This window comes from Aptenodytes forsteri, unplaced genomic scaffold, assembly GCF_000699145.1.
Source record: "Aptenodytes forsteri isolate BGI_AS27 unplaced genomic scaffold, ASM69914v1 Scaffold96, whole genome shotgun sequence".
NCBI classification, from domain to species: domain Eukaryota; kingdom Metazoa; phylum Chordata; class Aves; order Sphenisciformes; family Spheniscidae; genus Aptenodytes; species Aptenodytes forsteri.
The window spans coordinates 7,909,241-7,927,695 of NW_008795029.1; the positions used below are offsets into that span (position 1 = coordinate 7,909,241).

General features: G+C 44.2%; 1 protein-coding gene across 1 annotated transcript in view; it reads right to left on the reverse strand.

Moving 5' to 3' along the window:
- Nucleotides 1–18,455, reverse strand: part of NPAS2 (neuronal PAS domain protein 2) — a 55,823-nt gene that overhangs the window by 4,826 nt on the left and 32,542 nt on the right. Inside the window, exons 10-16 of the mRNA XM_009276172.2 lie at nucleotides 16,867–17,014; nucleotides 16,177–16,258; nucleotides 15,336–15,477; nucleotides 14,489–14,595; nucleotides 14,228–14,319; nucleotides 7,314–7,461; nucleotides 1,223–1,417 (exon numbers count right to left, since the gene is read on the reverse strand). Coding sequence (XP_009274447.1) covers nucleotides 1,223–1,417; nucleotides 7,314–7,461; nucleotides 14,228–14,319; nucleotides 14,489–14,595; nucleotides 15,336–15,477; nucleotides 16,177–16,258; nucleotides 16,867–17,014 — 914 coding nt within the window. The remainder of the gene's footprint in view (nucleotides 1–1,222; nucleotides 1,418–7,313; nucleotides 7,462–14,227; nucleotides 14,320–14,488; nucleotides 14,596–15,335; nucleotides 15,478–16,176; nucleotides 16,259–16,866; nucleotides 17,015–18,455) is intronic.

An 18,455-nucleotide genomic window follows, 5' to 3' on the forward strand; every position in this document is an offset into this window, starting at 1 on the left:
CCGCGCCTTTCGCACCCGCTGCTGCCCCGCGCTTTGTTCTGCCGGCCTGCAAAACCCTCGGGAGCAGCGCGCTGCGAAAGCGAAGCCGCCCCGGCCGTGCCCTCAAGCAGCTGAGGCGGCAAACGACGCCCCGGGAAGGCCCGAGCGAAGTTAGGTGCGATTAGCCCCGCCGTAAAAGCCCAATGATGGGAATAAACCTTACTGAAGAAAAAAATGGTGGGTTTTTTTTCTATTTGTAATACGGATACACTTTTTATTTCAATAGAGTCATTATAATACAGGTATGTGGGACGGCCGTGCCCTCAAGCAGCTGAGGCGGCAAACGACGCCCCGGGAAGGCCCGAGCGAAGTTAGGTGCGATTAGCCCCGCCGTAAAAGCCCAATGATGGGAATAAACCTTACTGAAGAAAAAAATGGTGGGTTTTTTTTCTATTTGTAATACGGATACACTTTTTATTTCAATAGAGTCATTATAATACAGGTATGTGGGAGGTTAAAAGCTACAGCTGAGGGGTCTGAAGATAACAATGCAGCTCTGTTTGCCGCACACTCAGGTAGCAGAAATAGGAGCTAAGTTTTCTGGGAAGGGAGGTACGACAGGTGAGTGGAAGAGCAAAAACTGGAAATGCCGAGAAACCAGCAATAAGAAAAAAAACCCCGTGCCAAACCTACTAGCTTTCACAGGTCTCAGTTACTACTGACTGAGGCTGAACTTTATTTCCCGTGCAGGCATCTGTTACGCTCACAACCTGGGGGTCTCACACAAATCTCAACGTATTCCAACTGTGTGCCACCACAGCAGACAGGCTTTGTTGTGTTGGTGGCGTCCGACTGGCTTCAGGGAGCAAGCGGGGGTAAAGCTTATTTTGAGAGGTCGCACTGCCGACACCACTATTGCTAGTTTCCAGTGTGGTCGGTCAGGTTTCTTTCGGGATCAGCTGAAGAACAGCAAGTCATCTGCACCTTTTGCATGCCCCCCTGCTTAGTTTTCAAGCTGAAACAGCTGCTTAAGCAACCCTCCCGGCTGAGGTCTTAAAAAAGGGATTTAAGGTAAAGTAAATGCTGTAGGGAGACCCTTTATATAGACTGCCCTTATATAGGAGAATAGGGAAGGAAAGGCAAAGGCACACTTACAGGACTGATACGATTTTACTTGCTTGTTTAATAACAGCTCAGTGTCTTCTTTCCATATAAATGCTTCTGTATCCAAAGAAATGATTACCTGGCTCGATATCACGCTTGCTTCTCTCAGTGCTTGCTGGTTCGCTGTTTGGGAAGATGCAATTTGCCCTTGAAGTTGAGGACTGGGGACAAGCTGCTGCTGAGAAATGGCCCCTGACCTCAGCTGTAGCTGTTGTGGCTCCGGCTGCTGAGTATTGCTAAAGCTCAGGGACACCGTCGGCTGCTGTAGGAACATCTGGAAAAGAAGGGGGGGAGGGTTTATTTACATAGCCCAGCTGTCTTGGATAATGAAGGTGACAATTAAATCCAAAGTTATATTCTAAAATAAAGTTAATCACGTTTCTGGATTTGCTATACATTTACTGTTAGTTGGAAATTACCTATCTTTTCTACATTAACAGTTCTGCTGTCTCTAGTTTCTTGATTTCTTGTTCTGCGAGTGCACTCATTACTCGTGAAATGTGTCCTGAAGGTACAAACCCTGTTTCCGTGGGGCAGGCACAGCCCTCGTAAAAGCAGTTCCGTGTTCTGGGGCATCCTGACCAGAGAGGAGAGAGTAGCTCCATGTCTTTTCAGTCCTTTCATTTCTCCTTTCAACAAAATCAGCCTGCCTTTCAGACAGGGCTGCTTTTGAATTTGTCTCTGGAAATTCAACGCCTTACATACAGTTGGGTTGTCGAATGTTTTTAATGAGGCCACAGTCAGGCCAGAACTGTCCGTGTTGAATGGCTGTGTCCTTATCATTGGGAAGATGTGTAAACAGACAGTCACCGTCATTTATCTGATTTCCCATCAGGTAACTGTCAGCCGGTGTTCTTCCTAACTGTGCCGTACATTTGGCTTGTGCAAAAAAGCTAGCAGCTCCTCTGGTAGTGTTTCTGTAAACAATATACTCTCCATGCCTGCATTGCAAGATGAGGCTTTCTTCTTTAAAAGTTGTAGGGCTTGGGCATTTTTGCTTTTCTAGGGGCTATTTCTTTTATTATAGCTGTACAGAGGAAAAAGGCATCTTTTACAACTATGAATTATTAATGCTACAAGCTATCTTTGCAATATTTCAAACCTAGCCTCTCGCCACCAAGGACTGTACAGAGGTACGCATCCCAGGTAGTTGAAGGCATTTTTGGATCTGATTCTGATTCCACACCACTGCTACACGTGTGGAACTCCATTAATTGAAGCGGCGCTACTTAGGGTTTAAATGAAATCAGAATCACAATTATTCTCTTCATTATTCATCCATCAGTCTCATGCCTAGCAATACATCTGAGGTACGCCCAGTAATTAGTACACCTTTCTGCAGCTTATTGCTATATTAACAATTCCCTCAACTATTATGTCCCCTCTGATTTTTCTCAGAAAAAACCTGTACCTTTCTCCAAAGGACTGGCACAATGCATTGCTTTTCTTTGCATAAGTATGGGTTGATCCATCATATTTGTACTTATTTATCTAGCTTTTAAAACATAGTTTTTATTTAAATATGATAAATTTTTAATGAATTTCTGCGTGCCAAGATTTTACTCAGAAAAAAGGTACAGACAAAGCTTACATTCATCAGCTGAGAGAGGAGGGCAATTAATCAAAATGTTAATGGACCTAAAGCAACGGCTTGTTTCAGGTGCTGTAGGCTAACCACATCTCCAAGACGTCTGATAGAAATAAATGGGTCAAGTAACAGAGTTGGGGCTGCTCACAGCAGGTCTGAAACTAGCTCTGAGTGTTTTCTTTTAAAAACACTGCTCACTGAGTTTGGAGCCATTACATATCAGAAAGACAGATGGTCTTGCAACTTCTGCCAAGTAAATAGGTCTTATTATGAATAAATGAAAGACAGAAATTATGAAAATGCATTTTCTTGTTTATTTTCTGTAAATAGAAGCTAAGCTTTGGACATGTTTTGTAAATGAACTCACTTGATCAGCTCTAGCAATGAAACTGGTCGCCATTGATATAAAATTTTATATATAACATTTGGTATAAAATTCAGAACAGGTAAAGCAAGTGGTGTGATTCAAAAATGTGATGGGAAGTGTGAGCCCACTGGTACTGGCCAGACCACTGCAAATTAAGACCTTTAGTAGGATTATCTTAAGTGTTCTCCCTGTACGTGGTGCACAGTGCTGGAGAAATATCTGCAAAGTCAACATCTATCGATGCGAATGTCAGGCAGGGCGTGAACTTGCGGCAAATGACTTACTCTGCCTGTGTGCACGCCTTACTTCCAGATGAAGGCCAAGGAGCTTATCCTTGAAAGAAAGTAGAGTAACCTACTTCGCAATTACCAGAGTGTGCCACTGGGTAGGAATGTGCATGGTTAATGGTTGGCAGCTAAGATGCTATAAATTTACAGCCAAGTTTATCCCAGTAAACCAATTTTCCTGCTCAGGGCAGGAAGCGATGGTGCCATTTAACCCGTGTCCCCGCAGAACTGGAAGACTCAAGATGCCTCTTCAAAACAGGAGTTAACCTGAGAGAGGATCAAAGCGTGAATTTCTACCTGCTAGTTAAGCCTAAAAGCAAGAACATGCTTCATTCGTACAAAACTTACCAGTGTTTTTTCATAACGTGCCTCTTTTGTGATAGTCCTGCCTGAATTCCCCTGAAACACTGAAATACGGCAGCTTTAAGTAACAACAGAAACCCCCTAATAAAGAATGAAATCTTTCCCAGTCTGAGCAAATCCAAGTAGATAAATTAGCAGCCCCCTAACTGCACTGCTGCTAATGACATGTCTCGTGGCTGATTTTGCGGACTGCAAAGTCAGTGAAGCATCTTACAAATATTTTTTAATTGGCCAGCTTGTTAACATACGCAGCAAAGCAGCGAGGGAGGGGAGGGACCCTCTGACACTGCTGCCCCCTCATTCCGAGATAGATGGTCCCTACAGCTAATGGATCAATCACGTTGGCAAGACATCGTGAGGAAAATGGCTCTTTTGACTCTACCTGTCCTTTGGATAATCGGGGGATTATAGCCTTCGGGCTCATCATTACAGACATCAAGACTCTTTCTTTATGTAAAATACAGAAAGATGAGAAGCACAGCGCTGGGAAGCTGAGAGTCACTGGCTTCGAAGGGAGCCTGGTTTGCAAATGATGGGTGGCTGTGGATGGTCTCGTTTGTAGTTCTTGCAGGCTGGTCAGGCTCAGCCCTTCTGCCTTCCTCCCCATCCGCAATTCATTAGCTAGACTGTTCAAATCTGGAGCAGACACAGCATCCTTCAGACTTCTGAGGTTACTCTTGCTGCTCCTGTCCTTCATACTTCCGTTTGTCAGGAAAAGCAGTAACAAGGATTTAACGGAGTTTTGAACACTTTTGTTCAGGGCCCACGACCCTCCTGCTAGTTTCATCTTTCATCGCACGAGGCTCTTGGAAATAGTTTCTAACGCAGATTACCGTACTCAACATCTGTCTGCTTGGGAAAGCATTTCTTGGTGGACTGCCGTACTGCAGTTTTGAAGATCTCTGAAGGAAATGGAAATGGGGCTTAATTCTCCGCAGAGCTACCTGTACAATTCTGTGTGGAAGGGAGTGAACCAGTGGGGAAGATATGCTAATAAATCAGCTAACGAGGGAAAACCGGAGAACACTTCCCCCTTTTCAGACAGCCTAAGGCACTCCCCCATGCTTACAGCTCTTCTACGCGGAATATTAAAGAGACCAGAAATGTGCTTGATAGTAATGCTCGCCTGTTTGCTACTATGCTTTGTAGCTCTGATAATAGACACAGATCAATGTCTGCAGACATCCAGCTCTCTGAACGATGAAGTCTGTGCGGCAAAGCACGTGGTTGGATTTCTGATTTAAGAGTTTACTCCTCGCTGCTTGCGAGTCACAGAAGCGCTGCATGCAAAAGTGTGAGGCTTTCTTTCAAGTTGCCCCTAGCCAAATAAGACAAAGCTAATTCCTGGTCTCGCTCTATCCCTATAACAGCACAGTAATTTCTTTGGGCTTTTTTAACCTAGAGAAAGTGGGAGTAGGAAGAGGCCCTGGCCATGAGTCATTGTGACCGCTCACATCTCATCGCCTTGTTAGATTGCCCTGAGGAGACTGGAAGGCACCCGAAGTACAGAGGATGACCCTCCCCGTCCAGCATTGCCCCTTCAGGCAAAAGGCACCCGAACCTCCCCGTCCAGCATTGCCCCTTCAGGCAGATACGCAGCCCCTGCATTTCCGAGCTGCCCTCCAGTCCCCCTGCCTCTCACTTCTGCATCTGCAGTAAGCTGGGAAATGGTCAGCACTAAGATCAGAGAACTTGTACTGGTCTGAAAATATATTCCTCTGAAAATATATTCCAACCCGGTACAGTCTTTGTCGGGGAGAGGATCACCCAAACGGTATAACTCAGAGCTACAGATTGGTATGGGGTGAGCAGTACAGAACTACCCACCATTTACGCACTGGGCCTCCTCTTCTCTCTGCTTGAGCTCCCTATGAGCTTATCTGAGAATCTGTCCCACAGTCTTTGGGTTATTAAATGTGCCATAGCGCATATGGGAGACAGCTATGTAAAAATAAAATCCGTTTCCTGCATATAAGAATGTGCTCTGATCTTCTATTTTTGCCTGAATTATGCAAAAAAAAAAAAAAAAAAAGGATGAGTGTATGTGACTATTGAAGACTTCACCAGGAGAGAGTAATGATTTTCACCCAATTAAAAAGAGAGGAAGTGAGAATATCACGTCTCTTGATATTCATAATAACAATAATAGCTTTCAGACATATGACATGATTCGGAACTGAAGACCAGTTAATTGCAGAGAGACTTTCCCTTCCCATTAATCAAAGTCAGCGCAGAGCCGGTAGAAGAAACGCACTGAAGTTAAACCTGGTCTACCTATATGCTTATATGGCACCAGGAACAGAGAGCCCTGGTGTTGGGACCCACCACTGCTGTGCTGTCTTACAGCAGTGCACATGCAGCAACTTAGGTGGCAAAGTTTCTGATTTGGCTTCACTGATCCCTTAATTGCCTAAACATACAATCCCAATTTGTTTTAATGTGTGAAACTGCATTTCACAGATGCTGATGATGGGTGAGAGTCTATTTCTGTGGAAGTTGGGAGCAAAATTCCCGCTGACTTCAGCAGGTCCCAGGTTTTCATCCTGTGCTTAAGAATGTTCTTTGAGATATTAATTTCTGTGACAGAGCTTGTCTTCTAAAAAAATCTTTTTAGTACAATACTCACAGTGGGTCCCCAGTGCAACATTTCTAGCAAGGGTCGTTTAACCTGGCATTTATAGTTAAATTTTGAGGAACAGAGCAGTAATCACCCCGCATCCAGAAAATTTCCATAAAACTGGATGATTTGTCCATTTGTCGTTAAGTGAGACCTGCGACGTACTGAACTGCACTTGCTACTAGTTCCGGTGTTTGGTAGACATAAGGCATAGTACAAAGCAGATACTGTACCTGGTGAATTAAAAGCAGATACTGTACTTAGTAAATTCTAGCTCTGTGTAGGAGGTATCAAAGGCAGAAGAAGAGCAGGCTCAGTCAGCTTCGCCCTAAAGGCTTATGCTAGTCCAGTGAAGAACAAATTCAGACACCTCCTGGGTGTGAACAAATGAACATCAGCAGAGGTTTGGGGTTTTTTAGCGTGACAAGGAAATTAATCTCTTGTGCTCTGTATCCAGGCTGGGGTAGGGTCAGGAAAACAGGGAGCGAATGAACGAGATGAGCACTGCCTGAAGGAGGGCTGTTGGCTAAGGAAGAGCTGGACAGACAAGATACTGAGCACGAGTGATGCCAACATGAAGCAAGCAGTGACTGGATGGAAGCTAAGGAACTGGAGAGACATAATCATTGCCGAGTTTGAACTTGAACACTTTTCTATTACAGCTGCTCAGTCTGAAGACTCAGTAGATAAAGTATTAAAATGCTACCGTAAATGACCCAAATTCTTCTCCTCCTAAGGTTGAGATACTTCTTTTCTTCCAGAGAGCTCTTAAATCTTTCTTGACATAGGTTACTCAAAAGGCTTTCAGAGGGCAACATCCTCATTCAGATGAGCTGGTTTCCACGTGTCCAGATTTCCTGGACTCTTGAGCCAATTTTAAGTTGCCAACCCTATCAACGGCCATGTGAGAGAGGATGCTTTGCTCTGCCCCTCCCAGCAGTAACGCACCTGTACACTGGAGTCCTGGACCAGGCAGAGCTGCTCCTGTATCTTCTGGAGCTCCTCCTGCTGCCACCGGATGTTGGCCTGCAGGATCCGGGTGCGCTGCTCTAGCTGGTCCTTGATGGTCTGGAACATGCTGAACTGTGCCGAGAACCGAAAGAAAAGGGGGAAAAATCAGTCATTATAATACAAACAGGCCTCAGTAGAACATTGTTCTGTAAGACGTTATTGGTTTCTTGATTGTAAAGCACAGCCAAAGGAATAAAAGACGTGTTTGTAATATACTGACATCTAGGCAGAGATAAATCTTGTCTATTTTCAATTTTATGCGCATACATTAAATTTCCTCAGTTAGCGTGATCTGCTTACAACTGACCCTGTTCTGTTAGGGAATTATCAGAAGGAGTGTTTTTGAGAGTATGCTACTTCAAAATATCAAGAGCATCTTAATTGGATGGCAAGCGAGTGCATTATTTTTATTAGCCTGTAGTTTGGAGCCCTTAGTGTGGCATAACTCTATATTCTGGACGTGTTTTACTAACACTTTCCTTTTTCCGCACAGAAATAGCAGTGCTGCAATGGTTTATTCTGCTGATGACTTACTATAGCGTCATGCAACAGCTGACCACAATAAACGTTTTCTAGATTTCTACAGCTGGGTAGTAGTGAAGCTACAAGAAATACTCATTAATTTATTTTTATACGTGATGTAAAATGAACAGCTCAGCCCAGTGGGAGAAACGCTATCCTAAATAATAATACAAAATGGAGATCACTAATCAGAGTCAAGAAGAAAATGTAACCTCCAGTAGCAGCAATACTTGGCACAAAGTGGAATCATTCAATAAGCACGGAGGGGACTAACACAGCAATAAATTCCTAGTTTTATCTGGTGTTTTCAGGTATGATTCAAAGTCCACCAAAGTTAATTATTACTTTAATAGGCTTTGGAATAGTTGCTTTGCATGAGCTCATATTCCAAAAGTAAAAAACAGTCTTTGAGAAAAAAAAAAAAAACACTTCAAAAAGTCTGTAAGCTTTTCTGTAATCAAGGCATCCAAGACCTCTCTGAAAACATGCGGTGCTGTGAGTCTCCAGGCAAAAGAAAAATAATAATTTTGCTGTGACTTGAAAATGGTGCCCTGTTCCTGTGGGTGTTCCAGTGGCTCTGTGCTAGTGGGTGCACTGATGCATGCCGCTGGAGCCTTCCTGCTCCCTGGAGGTGCACCTGCTTACACCATTTCTGGCTTTTTAATAGGAAAACAAAAATGGTAACAAGAAGGGAATTAAGGAGAGCTCTGGTGCTAGCAGAGCACTGTACAGTTAAGTGAAATTTCTGGCTACTTAGAGAAATCTAAATGTGACAGGTCAGATTTGTATCAGCTAACTGCTTTGCCTTAAACCAGCTAAATACATGAAATACCTTCACATTCCCTCAGCAAAGCTGAAATCTCCAAGTAAATGGCCTGTAGGTGAGAAAGGACGGGAACTTCAGAGGGTTTATTTCTATTTACCAGGTAGAGGGTGGCTTTCCCGTGCAGTCTGGGAGGTCACCGCTCAGAGCGGTGGCAAGGTGGAGGGGAGTTTCATGGCCAGCCCTGCTTGGGGGGGAAGGAGGGCTGCTGAGGTGGCCCACGCAGTTGCTGCTGGCAGAGGCCCTCAGAGCCCGCTTTGGTGGCAGAGGCATCTGCGAGCGCTCGCCGCTTGCCCCGCCTGCCCGAGGAGATGATGTGAGCACTCGGCCTCCGGCGCCGTGATCCACAGCACTTTTGCCTTCAAACGGCAGCGCTGTCACCTGCAACCCGGTCCTCCCCCAGAGCAGAAAAATGGTGTCAAAGCTCCCAAAGGGAAGTTTGTGTTACTTCTAATTGGTGTTAAAGGGGAGAAGTCAGAGCGGAGAAGTCATCAGAGCCTAGTCCATGTATAAAGTATTAACCCCAGGAATGGACGAGTGGAAACCTCTGATGTTTGGGAACAAGGGCGAGTGACACAAAGGGGCGTCCGGTGCTGCTTGTTCTAGTCTGAATGCGGACCTGAAGAGTCCCAGGTACCCTGATTTTAGGAGTCGAATGACGCTATGTAGCAAAGGCTTGCTTAGATGAGATGCAGCTAATTTCTGCTTTAACCTGGGTCTGTACAGAAGGATTTTTTAAAACGCCAAGTCTCGCAACCTAATTCTCTTTACGTGAACTCTGTTAGTGAGGACTACTCTTAAGTCTTTAAAAGGATCCTTATCAGAAAGGAATTAAAAACAATTTTAGCCAAAAGCTTCATTTTAACTGCCTGGCTCGCTGATGGCAGACTTTTCATTAACGTGCGAACTCCTTGAAGACACTTAGGGAAAGGAACTCGATTTTCTTCAATTAAAAAATGTAAGGAATTTTATAACGGATAATTTTATAATCATTTTATACTTCAATAAGACACAAAATCCATTTCCAGGCCTTAGTTTTGAATTTGAATTTGCTTTGCAAAGTGGCACACAAAAATACATTGCTGTTGATTTAAAATTATTATTCTTTAATTTTTTTCCAGCACCTTCTTAAATTTAGCATATTAATCTAGTACTGTCTTTTTGTTCTCTTTTTCATGTGCTTTTTGTATTAATACACTTACCAACAACAACAATTAGCTGGTCTACTAGAGTAAGAGCCATTTCGGAAGAAGACAAGGAACTTTCTCTTTTGCTTTTTTCCCTTTCCCACTCTAACCCCAGATTTGTTGATAACTCTAGCCATGACCCCTGTGATTACAGAGCTTCTATTGTTTTTGTACAATGAGACACTAACAGCAGTTGACCTGCACCAGAGAGTATTTATCTCAAGATCATTAACTGCTCTACTAATTAGGGGAGAAATCTGTAATTGTATAATGAATTAACAGAGCTTAACTCAAAATGTTTCACAGAAAACACTGCACAGCTTTAACTCTGCCATTTGCATCAGACGAAGTTGCTATCTGTCTCACTCGGGTATTTACAAACTTCCGTAGGAGCCTCAGAAAAGTGCATGTTATACACAGAAAAGTGCCAGCTTTCCACATACGGTCAAACGTGGAAGACTCAATCTGTGAGATATCTATAATTGCAGAGGATCACCAGTTTAATCAAGGTTTGTTAACGCAGACAAAAAACCCCACAGCAATAATTTTAGTCTGGTTTCTTAAAAAAAAAAAAAAAGATGCTTTTGGGATTGTGTCAGCAGGCGTTCGGGTTAGGGATGGGCACAATCCACTGGGCTCGATGCACCGCCGCTGACGGTCCAGACAGGCTGGGCAGCCCAGGGAGAGGGATCGGCACTTCTGGGCTGTGACTCCTCTCTGCCAGCATGGACATCTGAAACAGGCCAGCTGGACTGTGCCCGAGGAGGGGCGTTTTTCTCCACCGGGTGCCACCGCAGGGTGCCAGGGTTACTCCCTCTCTCTAGGTGCTGGGGGGCTGCAGCCAGGGGAGGGGACCTACGGCCCCTTGTGTCTGTCGGGATGGTCCCCCATTCCAGATGTGATGAATAAAAAGACAGACAACTCAAAGACATTCTGTTCCTACAGGTTTCATGACAATAGGTGGCTGGGTAACGAAAAGAGAACCTATGTATTTTTTAGCTCCGTTTCCTTTGAACCTTTTTTTTCTGCCTACCTTTCAACTTTCAGTGCTGCTGGTCAATGCTAGAGACATGCAACAGAGTTGTGAGTGTCTCAAAAATACCAGGTTGCTGTAATTTCATGAGAGCTATAGCTGAGCAAAGGAGAGAGGGACCTGCTCCTTGCCCTCCTGCGGGGAAGGCTGGGTCCATGTGCTAGCCTTGCAAGGCACAGCCCCTGGGAAACTGGGTTTCATTAGTTTTGCAGCTCACCGAACAACTTGTTCATTCTTTCTGTCTTCTGAATAACACCTGTGCAATCCCAAACGGATTATTAGTGCTAATTATTATTCAGTCATCAACATCCGCTGTGTTGTAGGGGATTTTAATTTATTACAATGAGGAAGGCAAACAAACAAATATTCTAATAGGGAGCACTTGGTTTAAAGTAAACCATTTACATTCAGGTGACACCTAGTACTGTGGTGTCTGTTCATTCAGGCAAGCAAGGCAGAAGCTAAAACCGCATTTCAGCAGAGACAAAACCATCGCAGCCTGTGCTCGAAATAAAACTAATCAAAGTTCAAGCAGATGGCGCCTGAGGCGGGAGCTAACTGCTTGCTGCAGATGCGGTCGTGGCCGTTTAAAATGTCCTTCCCCCCCCCAGCTACTGCCCCGTAGCTGAATGTTAGCTGCAAGGACACCCATCAGAGTGCCGGGGCCCTGCGTGGTCAGGCTCGGCGTACGGCCTTTCAGCTCCTGCCATCGATCACCTTCAGCTGAGGGCGAGCGGCCGAAAGGCAGCGGGGAGCAACCTGTGCGGCTCCTCCTCGTCGGCTGGCAGCGGAGCGCCCGGCCATGCTATTTCTAAAAGCGATGAGCTCGTGTTCTGCCACCAGACGGTCAACTGGGAAACTGAGGAAATGTTCGTGGTGGGGAGCACGTGTCTCAAAAATACCAGGTTGCTGTAATTTCATGAGAGCTATAGCTGAGCAAAGGAGAGAGGGACCCGCTCGTTGCCCTCCTGCGGGGAAGGCTGGGTCCATGTGCTAGCCTTGCAAGGCACAGCCCCTGGGAAACTGGGTTTCATTAGTTTTGCAGCTCACCGAACAACTTGTTCATTCTTTCTGTCTTCTGAATAACACCTGTGCAATCCCAAACGGATTATTAGTGCTAATTATATTATTCAGATCAACATCCGCTGTGTTGTAGGGGATTTTAATTTATTACAATGAGGAAGGCAAACAAACAAATATTCTAATAGGGAGCACTTGGTTTAAAGTAAACCATTTACATTCAGGTGACACCTAGTACTGTGGTGTCTGTTCATTCAGGCAAGCAAGGCAGAAGCTAAAACCGCATTTCAGCAGAGACAAAACCATCGCAGCCTGTGCTCGAAATAAAACTAATCAAAGTTCAAGCAGATGGCGCCTGAGGCGGGAGCTAACTGCTTGCTGCAGATGCGGTCGTGGCCGTTTAAAATGTCCTCCCCCCCCCCAGCTACTGCCCCGTAGCTGAATGTTAGCTGCAAGGACACCCATCAGAGTGCCGGGGCCCTGCGTGGTCAGGCTCGGCGTACGGCCTTTCAGCTCCTGCCATCGATCACCTTCAGCTGAGGGCGAGCGGCCGAAAGGCAGCGGGGAGCAACCTGTGCGGCTCCTCCTCGTCGGCTGGCAGCGGAGCGCCCGGCCATGCTATTTCTAAAAGCGATGAGCTCGTGTTCTGCCACCAGACGGTCAACTGGGAAACTGAGGAAATGTTCGTGGTGGGAAGCACGCGTACCTGGGTTTCGTCCCTCACTCGCTTAGCGCTGCAGGCCCCTTGTCTTTTAAATAATGGATTATCTTGCTGTAGGCTGACACGTTTTTTATTTTAAGGTGGGAAGTACAGAATAGTTTCATAATTTTCATAATAGTTTATGAAAATCACCCAAGGCTGTGAAGATTTGCTGCTTTTCCCAGGAGTATCGCTATGGGGTGCGAGCCTCGGCAACCTGAGCTGCAACACCCTGGTGCTACTTCCCTGCTCCGCACCAAGGGAAGCTCCATCTTGAGCTTCGCCAGGAGCATTGCTGTGACTTTGCTGCCAGTCCAGAAGAGGGCTGCCAGAGGGCTGCCTGTGTAGACAGACTCGAGTCAGCCCTCTTCCTTTCACCGAGATTTAGCCAGTCCAAAGAGGCTGAACCAGTGGCCGTGCGACTGGACGGCGCTCCGACTTGGCGGAGAAGAAATGGAGCTGGCGTGCCAGTAAGAGCGTTTTACTGGGAAGAGGCAAGGCAGCGAGGCTCTCGGTAAACGACTGGAAAGCATCTCTTCACAAAGAGCTTTGATGGAGATGAAAGGGAGGTAGAAAAAAGTCAAACAAAACATGCGCAGGTTTATAATAAATAACCTAATTGATGTTTGGAAGTGCATTAATGAGTAACGGAGAGAAATATCTGTAAAAGAAAATGAATGCTCAGAGCAGATAATTGATATGCTGTTTCTTCGCTGCATGCTGGTGTGGAGTCGTGGAAAGAATATTAAACATAGAAGATAAATGAGAATTTGTTATTTTAAAGCAGGGTTCCTCAGGACTTTATATGTTTTATACGCTACAGGAAGAAACTCGGGGATCTTGTGAAGGAGTACAGGGTACCAATAGCAGAAGCAGCCTAGGTCCAGGACTACTTTATCATTTCTAAAATCGGAGGATGATGGGGTGTATCATCACAGCACGACCACAGGAGAGAAACAATGTGATGGGAACATGGTACTCAAATTTACTCCTTCAAAATCCACTGCAAATGAAACACTGAGGTGGCTTTTTGGGCCATCGCCCACTTTTGAGATATGGGTTAATAGTTTTCACTGGAGGAATTTGTCTCCAGCAGCATCCTCACCATTACTGGCACACTCACGAAATGGTTTTTGTTGAACTTGCATGTCCTTTACTGCTGGTTAGTTCTGCACCAGCACAGCCAAACAGGTGTTTTTAGGAGGACCGGGTGCCTTTGGTTTTAATTCTCATTGCGACCTTGACTTTGATGGGACCTGATTCTGTAGAAGCAAAGTTGAAAACTCTTTTTCTGTCTGTTTTTTGTCCTCCGGTGAAATAGATGTGCGTGTGCACCTGAACCTGGGCTTGGTGCACCTGGGCTTCTGCTCTGAATGCCTGTATGCAGATACATGTTTAAACACACAAGTGTACAATTCAGATTACTTTCCCACGATATTTTAAGCGTTTGAGAGCTGGTGGATTTGGGGATTTTAGCTACTAAAGAGGTAACCTAAAAGCCCCAAAAGGAGAAAATATCAGGAGATAGGCAAGTGACCTATTGCGCTTCCAAATTCCCAACTAACCTGTGCCAGAGTTGCAGGCTGATTTTGCAGAGTTGCTTGAGGCAGCAACTGCTGTGGGAGAAGCTCACATGAAGGTTGAGAAGGCAAAGAAACCTGGGTTAAAAACAAAACAACAAAACTTTATTTATAAGTTTGGCTCCTTTAAATTTTAGGTTTCTTCTAATGCCATGGCTTCTGTGTAAGTCATTTTCAATTGCTAAGCTGCGTATGTGGCACATGCTTTATACTGTCTGCCTATTTTGATGACGCTTTGTGAAGTTACCTGAAGAGCAGTAGGTTGACTGAGTCTATGCACGGATAAATCCTGCTGCGTGCTCGGTGTTCTTGGCAAGGGAGTGTTAGACTCTGCAATCAGCTTTGTTGGTGTAGCTGCAAGAAAAGTACCGGTGAGTTCTCACACGCTGGAAATCATCCCTGTTTGAAGTGGGAATTACAACGAGACCTGGCTAGAAATGATTACGGCCTGGCTACATTCCAGCAGGAGTCAAGGCTGTTCTTGTTGGCTTCAATGGCAGTAAAACTAAACTGATAAGGAGGGCCTGGGCAAAGATAAAAGTAAATGAGACAGATTATGATTCTGTGCTCCAACGAATGGAGCAAAAGGACCCAAGAGCTGTTCTAAAACAGCTGGAACTCCCTTCGTATGGGCCAAATAACTATAAATTTAGGTTAGCTCATTGGCTTTTCTTCCAGACCAGGGAGCAGAAGGAGTGTATAAGGTGTGCCCAAGTCTTGGCTGGAGCATCCTGAATCTTGGCCAGAAGAGAATCACCCACAGGCTGTTATTGCTCATGTAAGTCTAGAGGGGCCTTGTATTGCTTATACTGATGCCTTCAAATCTGAAGAGAGAAGTCCTCATTTTCAGAACAGATCGAAACAGCAGGCCTCATGGCTAGTCCTGCTACCCGTTTTCCAGTGTATGGATGGTTGCACTAGAACCTCCCCTCTTGCACGTTACCATTTCAGATTATGCAGCTCATTGTCAGTGACAAAGACATATCATCAATACCTCATAAATAACTGTTAAATTAGCAGCTGTGGTATATAGGCACACATTCTGTAACTTGGCTAAATTAAAAATAATGCAGTAACCCAGGAATGCCACTCACATGCTGGGTCCGACTTGGGTGTGTGGGAAGATTTTGGTGAGCTCCTGGATGATACTGAGGGTGTCCGACTAGCGCTGAGGATTGAGGCACCAATATCAAGTGCATTAAAGTGCTGTTCAGGATCCAAGCTGGCGCCACTGTCCTAAAACAAACAAAAAAAAAGGGAATAGCTATTGCATCTGTCAGGGTGAAAACATTTTGAAATGCATCTGGTAATGGTTGCACACCCAGTTCTTTGGCTGGCCTAAAATGAATTGAGCAGAACTAATCCCAGGTAGGCCAGCAGAAGACCTGGGCACAGGTGTCAATATCCCTTCCAAATAGCATCTGACTAATGCATTTTACGAAGAGCTATCACTGAGTTGGAAATAAATAGCAAACTACTGCCATAGTCATTTTGTGGCTTCAGATGTTTTTCTGAATCTTTCTTTTGCGTTCAGTTGGATGTGACAGCAACTGCAACCTCTTTGAGACACTCAGCCGTGCACCGAGGAGGAGCTTTTCTTTCTTCCCTCAGCAGATCACTGAGATGTAGCCAAGAAGGCTGATTGCCAGAACATGTCCAAATGAATCTTTAAACTGTAGTACCTCACCAAGGAAAAGTGGAGATCTCTCACATTGCCTCTGCCCATGTTTCACTTCATTTGTGGCTGTTACTGATCTCCAGGTTTATCCTTTCATGAGCTTATCCAATTTACGTTAAAGTTATCGAAGTGAGCAATGAATTTGGAAGTTTGGGGAATCCACCCAGAAAGACAATGCTGGAGTCTTCACTGATGTTAACATAGGAACAAGTTGTGATTACTACATATATTCATGAAAAAAGCTTTCCTCGTTGTACCTTTAGTGCTGAGGACACAACCTCTGAGGACACTTCTTCCAAGCCCATCTCTTGTCTCCTCTCCACCCGAACATCTGCATAACTGAATGGAAAATATAATTCTATGTATCAACATGGTATTGTTATATTTCATAAAATGTGCTTTAAGCAAGTGGAGGAACAAATTATTGTGACATTTTACGGGTTAAATGAACAGCTGAAAAATCACTTAAGTAAGTCAAATGCTACTGAATGACATTTGAGAGACTGTTTTAATTTTCAGTTTTTGCTGTTCCTGTCTTCCTGAAGTCAAAAAGTATATTACAGAAGTGTATATATAAAGGTCAAGTTCACATCCTACAACCACTTTATAACTTCACTGGAAAGCTTCCACACATCTCTTTAAAAGCAACATAAGGATTAGAGGAAGTGAATAGTTAAGGGATCTGTCTATTCCCTATTTTTGCACAAAATGGAAAAATGCAACAGTTAATCTGCCCCTAAACTCATGATTGACAAATCAAGCTTAGCATAAAGTAAGGTTTAGGCTGATAATTTTTTTATAATGAACATATTTCCTTCAGAGAGTTCAGGCTTCATTTTTGTTACATAAAAGACATCGTGTTTCTATAGAGAAAACGTTGGCAGTCATGAGGATGCCTTTATCTTACTGTCCTTTATGTCCCCGCTGGTTGACAGGAGTTTCCATACCTTACCACCATGTGTGTGCACACAATGAACTCTGGCTTGGAGTTCCACTGGTGGTAGGTGATATAGTAATGGGTCTGGAGCCAGATCCACTGCTGTCCTTTGGTCAGAAACCGATAGCAGCACGACTTCCCCTTGCCAAACTGCATCACTGTCAGCAGAAAATACACACAGCTTGTAGCACAGTTTCCGATGTGAAAATGACATGAAATGTGAAGAGTGACAAAAATATCTGTTGCCCCATTGATTCCCAAGGGAGACAGGAGTCTCAGCACCTTTCGAGTGAGTCATCCTGTCAGTTGTGTGATAGAGCAAATATCATGAAGATCGGTATGTATCTTCTTCTGATGCTTTGAACAGTACATTCCTACACGGTACAATCAACCTTAACTTTGGACACTAATGCATTAACATCTGCTACAACTTAAACGTAGATCTTAGCCTGGTTTATATGCTGATCACATACTGCTTAATTAGGCATCTGGGATTAATTTCTAAGAGTGATCATCTTAAGTTCTATAGCAGAAAAGTACAGGATAAAAATGCTTGAAAAGATGTGTATTCTCTGCAGAATGAAGTGATTATAGGAGATAACATCGTGCAAAGACAAAAATCATTTGAAACTGAAAGAAAATTCCCAGACTGACAAGAATTCAAAGTGCTGTAAACTGAGGTGTATTAAAGGTTTTAAAAATTCACCAACAAAATTAATCTCTGCTTTTTTCCCCCAGCGATTTCAAGGGGTTCCCAAATATGCACATATTTAGCCTTTCTATATTTTAATGGCAACATTTATCTTGTTAAACATTAAAAACTAATGTTGACGGGATATTTTCAGGACACCCAGAGGTGGTAAGCTGAGATGTTCCAGCCAGTTCTGTAAGCAAATATTTGAAAAGCATTGCCTCATTTTCTTTACTTAGTGAAAGAGTTGTTCAATTAAATCTTAACAGACTATATTTAAATAATCACAGGTAATCCCAAATACACGGTGAACAACATTAGGGTAAATAATCTGCCAGAATTTTACAAAATAGGATCTCCTCTGAGATTGCTTGAACTATTCTTGTATATTCTTTACTAGTAGAGCAGGTGTCTAATCTGGTGTATTTTATCCATTCAGTGAGTCTTGCTAACTGCTTCTGGGGATTTAGAAGGTAAAATTGTATTTTTCAGAGCTTGATAAGTCTGGCCTAGATGCCGATCAGCTGCGGTGCCCCCAATCTGCTATAAGTCCGCTAAGACATACAGGCGTGAGGCAAGGGTCAAACCTCACCTTCCAAGTTTAAACCAATTTTAACTGAAACTACATTTCAGTGAAAAGAGGTGTCCCAGTGACTCCAGAGGAACCTGGGCTATGCGATACTTACAGTGTTCATGGCACCTTGCTAGCAGCTCTAGGTCATCTATATGGTAATAGTCGTAGCCAGAAGTACCCAGCACTTCAAAAGGCAAGTATCCTATAATCGGCGGTGCTCTGCGATTAAGCACAATATGAGTGAATTCATAAACCACGAAAGAAACAGCAGTTCTGCACGTTGACACGGATATGTTAAAAGCCCAGATCTGCTCTTGCTCATCGGTGTACAGTC